This window comes from Micromys minutus (genome assembly GCF_963924665.1).
Source record: "Micromys minutus genome assembly, chromosome: 4".
In the NCBI taxonomy this organism is placed as follows: Eukaryota; Metazoa; Chordata; class Mammalia; order Rodentia; family Muridae; genus Micromys; species Micromys minutus.
This window is the reverse complement of record NC_137973.1, coordinates 37,547,853-37,553,913: the sequence shown is the minus strand read 5'-3', so window position 1 is coordinate 37,553,913 and position 6,061 is coordinate 37,547,853. Positions and strand designations below refer to the sequence as shown.

Genomic DNA, 6,061 nt, shown 5'->3' with positions numbered 1-6,061 from the left:
TAGAAAAATCACCAGGCTTTCCAATTGTGCACATCTTGTGTTATAGGCTTACACCCATGTCTCACTGCTGTAAAACATAGTAAATGGCCACATTTCAGAGCATGAGCAGGCAAAATTCTCAACAATAAAATTTAGGTCACAAATGGAGTATCGTGACACTTAAAAATCTTTTTTGTGCCTTCATAGGAATCTCTTGAATGTAACACAGTATTTTTTTCCATTTTAAATAACACTTGCTAGAAAAGGGATAACCTTGATTCTCTACATTCTGTAGTTTGACAAATATGCCCAACTTATTTTTTAGAGATAATTTTGTTTCTAGATACAATAAATATATATAAAGGGTAATGTAAGGAAACATAAGTAACTAAGATCAGAGAGATGCACTTTTGACCAAGGAAAACATGCATTTATCCAAGTAAAGAAGCCATTATATCCAAGAGTAAATGCTGAAATTGGAAATGTCTATGTAAACTGTGGCATATAAATTTTTTTCCTTAAAAAAGTACCTTCAGTTTTTACTCAAACAGCTACTTTTAAAAAAATATGCAACTTTCCCCAATTTTTTTAAAATAAAATGCCACAATATATTGTCATTACTTCCAGCATACATTTAAATTTAATTTTTTTAAAAGATAGATTGGGTGATATGCATACAAACTTTCCTATAAAATCACCATCCAGGAGGATTACGACATGCTATTAGGCAACAGACTCAAAGCAGCGTTATTGCTTTATCGAGGAAGTATTAACTGGGAGAAAACACGTTACCATCTAGGTTGGTTTATGATCCAACTTTGATACACTTTAAAAATCTAAACACCTTCAGTAGATAATTAGCAAGGAGGCAAAAATGGTGTATCCATTTGCATGTTTTGAGGGCACATGTTGTATGTGATGGCATCTATGCCAGGATGCATTTGTGGAGGTCTGTGTGTCTGCATGTTGTATGTGAGGGCACATGTGCTAGGGTGCAGGTCAGAGGACAACTACAGGTGCTAGTGCTCACCTTCCACCTTCCAGAAAGGGGTTCAGCGCTGAAGACGCCAGGCTGGCTAGCAAATGGGTTTCTGAGAACTACCTCTGCCTCCTATCTTCCTGGAGGAGCACTAGGCTTACAGATGCACAATACTGTACCCACCTGTATGTAGGTGCTGGGGATGCAAACCCAGATCTTCATGCTTGTGGAACATGCTCTTTACACATGTCATCTCCCCAGCTCAAAGAAGCTGTTTCAACTCAGGGAGTTAGGGTGGGTAGTCTTTTGTTTGCTTAATTTTTTAATTAACAAAACTACTTACTGATCCAATCCAATGCTGGCTACAAGATAATGAATTTTTGTACTTTATGTGCTGTGTGTGAATGAGGCTGGGTATGAGATGTAAAGGCTAAAGGAGAGGGGACTACAGCATCTATTCCCCATTCACATTTTAGAAAAAACTGTTCAATAACAGGTGGTAAGCCACAACTTAAGGGCATAGTCGGAAGACCTGAATCTGTTAGCTCACTAACTCACTGATAATTACATGGCAGGATACCTGCTGAGGTAATCGATAAAACTATAATTTGCACACTTTGAAGCATTATGTCTTTGGATTAACTAAAAAAATCTCAAACCTGTTAAAAAGAATGAGAACCGACTTGTAGTGACCTAAAATTCCCTCATAAGAAACAAAAGTGGGGAAAAAAATCAACTGGTTGATTCCAAAGGAGATCTAATACTTTATTATAGCCATGGTGACAGTTTGATGTTTGCATATAGAGCGAAGTCCGTAATCTAACCAGACCTTAGAGTCCTTAGCACTGTGCCTGACACAGCAGTTCGTTCTCTTAGCCAAGCAGCAGAGTCACATGCTGTGATACGTAAACTGATACGTAAATTAAGGCCAACAAAGCAGGTTGAGGAACATTTAGAACACTTAGTTTTCTGATAGGAAAAATGACCCTAAGTTCACCTAGAACTTTGAAGAATTTTAAGAGATCATTATGTAGACTTTTCTCCAAATCTAAGGTACAGGTTCTAATAGAGAATACAACATGGGAATATCATACCCACATCCGGGAGTTAATAATGTTATTTGTATTTGAAACGAGATAATTTAAATAAGAATAAGTTTTTCTATTTTGTAGTCATACTTATGTTAAAGCTGAACATTCCAGAAAGCACAATGATCAGTGTGCCTTCACAAAGGGCTTTAAAATAGTTAAAGTGACTATCATTTAAGAGTGTCTTGTTGACAGCAATTCATTCCTCAGCACCAGGGCACTTTTGCTAACAAAAATGGAGCCTACTAAACACTGGTCATAGAGAAGTGTCTAAATGGATGGTCTTAAACAGAGGGAAACAGAAACACCAGGTCACATGAGAATGCCTTTGTGGAACACATTCTCTCTCAGGGCTTCAAATATTGAAAAACATTTGCTGAAAAAAATCTGTGTTTGCCCCACTTAACAGAGCTTATTTGTAATTTATTGCTAAGAATTTTGAAAAGGATTCAAACGAGAAACAAATATAAAACACTGGAACTCATGAGGCTTCAGAAAATGAAGTCAACCTCCTATTTCCCCCACCTGCCAAAAATGTACCCTTAGGTATTCATCTACTTACAAATTCAAATCATGGATACCAAAAAAAAGAAATAGGTATAAATAAAACATTTTAGAAACAAATTTTCTTCCCCTCATAAAATACAAACTTGAAACTTCAGCAACATGATAAATGATTTGGAGCATTTTTAAAAAACAAACAAACAAACAAACAAAGCAAGCTGAACTTATAAGGTAAGAGAAGCTAAATGGAAGCCAGGCGATGAAATAATATTATCAACCTTTTTTAAGTGCAGTGTGAGGTCTAAATCATACTCCTCATTACCCACATCCCTTAAGGAAAAAACAACCCAAAGGAATCTGTATAATAATTTCTTTAGAGCACTTTATTTGATTCAATGCACACTAAAAATATTCACTTCTTCGACAATTACGTCAAATAGTTTTCTGAGGAGGTCTACAGTTTGAACTGCTTATGTTGAATTCTGTAAGAGGCAAATGATCTGCCACACATCTGCTGACACCTGACGTGTTTCTGATGCTGAATTCTACTTTGGTCACTTTATAGTCTACTTGTCCATACAGAAGTAGGACAACTCTTAATCCAGCGGAGAGCTGCACAGTCTAGAGCACACTTGATCTGAGCATCACAACGAAGAGAAAAAGAAACCAGAGCGAGTAGGTCTATCTGCTTCAGGTTCTGCTCCTGTCATCAGGTAGTAAAGAGAGTTATGTTTTCCAATTACCATTCAAGTGGGGATTGGCTCGTTTTCAGGATTTACCTAAAGGTCTCTTCTAAGTCATTTAAAGCCCCCAGTCCATGCACGTGTCCCACTTGGTGGACAGATGAGTAATCTAACCCCACCGGGTTTATTTCAATATTTTGATATTTCAATAATAAGCTGCTTCTGAAGATTTTTGAGACGTCTGTTCTCTATTAAAATAAGATAGAACCTCAAAATATGAATGTGAACATTAGAAATAGACAGCATATATTACAAATCCATTCTTGATAGGAACATTAGTAAGAATACACATTAGCTTAAAAAACAGGCTCAGCAAATGTTGCTGATCTGCCAGAAGTCTGAGCTCACTATTTACAAATAAGACAAAGTGAGATACAGAAATTGTACACATTTGGTAGCTGACAGGTTTCTGTTTACCAATAGTGGTCTACTGGAAACTGGTATGAAGAGACACCGGGTTAAAGTTAGTTGTTACCTTCTCAATCTAATTTACCTATGCAGAAAATTCTGAAATAAATGTTCTACCTTCAAGGGTGCGTGGTCAGATGACCAGTAAGTGTAATTGTTTAGAAGGGTTTTCTGGAAATGATTCATAAATCTGTATGATCCACTACTGAGGTTATCATCATTTTAGTACACCACTGAAGTTGACTAAATGATCAATGGTTATGTTCCTAGACCCTACATCTAAGAAAAAAATAAAACTACTGCTGAGTTCTTTAACCAATTTAAAAACTAAGGCCCAATAGATCAAAATGAGAGAAAATACAGTGGCATGATTCAATGCATCTTTAGTGACATTCAAGTGGAATCTGATACTCATTTTTAACCAGAAAACAACCCATTTGTGTCTGTGGAGGGGAGGGTTTTACGTTGTCTGAGTTAACTGTGTGCTCTAGCAGAGACACATCTCGCAACATTAGCCTTGCAGGCTTGCCCGACTCAGTATCCTGCACCAATTAACACACATGATCATCTACATTTCTAACAGCCAGAGAGCCATCTTCATTTGTAACAAGTCCCCAAACCTCTTCACTTTCAATTTTGTTCTTAAAGTAGCAAACAGAGTTCTCTCCCCTTTTCTCGACAAGAATGCTTTCTGTGTCCATTATTTCAATCTAATACTGTATGAAAGCTACCAGCTTCTGTAAGGAGGTAAAACCACTGTACACAGGATATTCCAGTAACACTTAAATAAAAGGGTGTTTTGTTTTGTTTCCTTCTTCTTAAAAACAATTGATTTAAGTCCACGTCATTTTACTTTATATGTACTGGTCTCTCATCTGACTTTAGGCGTTTTCTACGCGGCTGTATAAAATCTTCATCAGAGTCTTCTGTTACTTCACCATCATCCTCTTCCTGCTCAAACTCTGGCAAAGGAGCGAAGGTCCTGTCTGAGTAGATCTCTGAGAGTTTATCTTCAAAGTACAATGCAACTGCTTTCCCTGCCTGAGCTACTTCTGAATCAGCCTGCAAAGCAAAAGATAGGAATATTCACCTATTGATAATGCATATTGCTTCACCAAGTTTGCATGGTCTGAAAAGCTTACCTTCAAATTAATCTCTTGTGTGTCTGCATAAACTTGAACAACTTTCATCATCTAAAAAGGATACCAGAGTCAAAAAAAAAAAAGGGAAATTATAATCCTTTCTAAAGTTAAGAAACTGTATAGGATTGGTGACGAGAGTCAGCCATACTAGGGAGAACAAACTGCTAACACCAGATTAAGTGCTATCTAAAATTCTACTGAACATGGAACCACTTTCTCTACAAAACTGTTAATAAAGTTGCTTTGAAACCTTAGTAACAGTCTCATTCCGAATTTAGGTTAATCTTAGTAGAAACTTGTCTGAAGGTAATCTACTCAAGAGAAAATTAGAATGCTATTTTTTAAATGGTCAAATGTTCCACTAGATAGTCAGAAATCTACCTTTATGGCAATACATTATACATTAATCACAAACTTTTTATTTTGTTTGGTTTTTTTTTTTTTTTTGGAGACAGGGTCTCCCTACATAGCCCCTGGCAATCCTAGAACTGCTTATTATATAGACCAGACTAGCCAAGACTTCACAAAGATTTGCCTGCCTCTGCCTCCCAAGTGCTAGGATTAAAGGTGTACACCACTATGCCTGGCCCACAAATGAACTCTTTATAAACCAGGCAGAACATATCTTTCTGTCAATGACGGTACACAAGAGCGTATCCATTTGAAAATAATCTAAATTTTAAAAAAGACAAAAATTCGTAACTTGTAAAGCTGAAGTAAGATTTTACAGATAAATTCTGTGGCATACTGATATGAGTTGACTACACTTTATACATCTCATGGAGAGTTTGATCTGTATACTCCAGTGCCACCCTGATGCCTCTACTGCTATGGGTAGACCTAGATTCTCACCTAATACCGTTTTCTTCTCCTGTAATGAAGAAAATCTGTAACAATAACAAAGGACTTTATTCCAAAGATAACAAAAAGCAATTTCCCTGACAGATTATCTGTCACATTTTTCCTTCCGTTAAAGGTAAGGAATCCTTAGCTTCTGAGACTCAGTGTAGAAACCAAACCCCCACAATTACATATTGAGGCTTGCAGTTTAGTCTTAGCACTCTTCCAATTATGTGGCCAGTGATGGAACTAAACAATATAGGACTATTAAGTTTCCTTTAAGTGTCCCAACTGTGTGCATATATCCCACCACATTACTAACTTCAGACTATTCTCCTATGTAACCACAATACCCTTAGGATACCCTTAGGAAAGGAT

The 6,061-nt window shown here is 36.8% G+C and overlaps 1 protein-coding gene across 2 annotated transcripts in view; it reads right to left on the bottom strand.

The window, feature by feature from the left end:
• Positions 1–3,307: 3,307 nt before the first annotated feature.
• The window catches only part of TRIM33 (tripartite motif containing 33), a gene marked incomplete at its 5' end in the record, with an annotated part of 70,623 nt that continues 67,869 nt past the window's right edge, over positions 3,308–6,061 (bottom strand). Inside the window, 2 exons of one of the 2 annotated variants that reach the window (XM_080916182.1) lie at positions 3,308–4,763; positions 4,844–4,894. In XM_080916182.1, coding sequence (XP_080772308.1) covers positions 4,551–4,763; positions 4,844–4,894 — 264 coding nt within the window. In that variant the 3' untranslated portion in view covers positions 3,308–4,550. The remainder of the gene's footprint in view (positions 4,764–4,843; positions 4,895–6,061) is intronic. The other variant, XM_080916183.1, reaches the window with a different exon arrangement.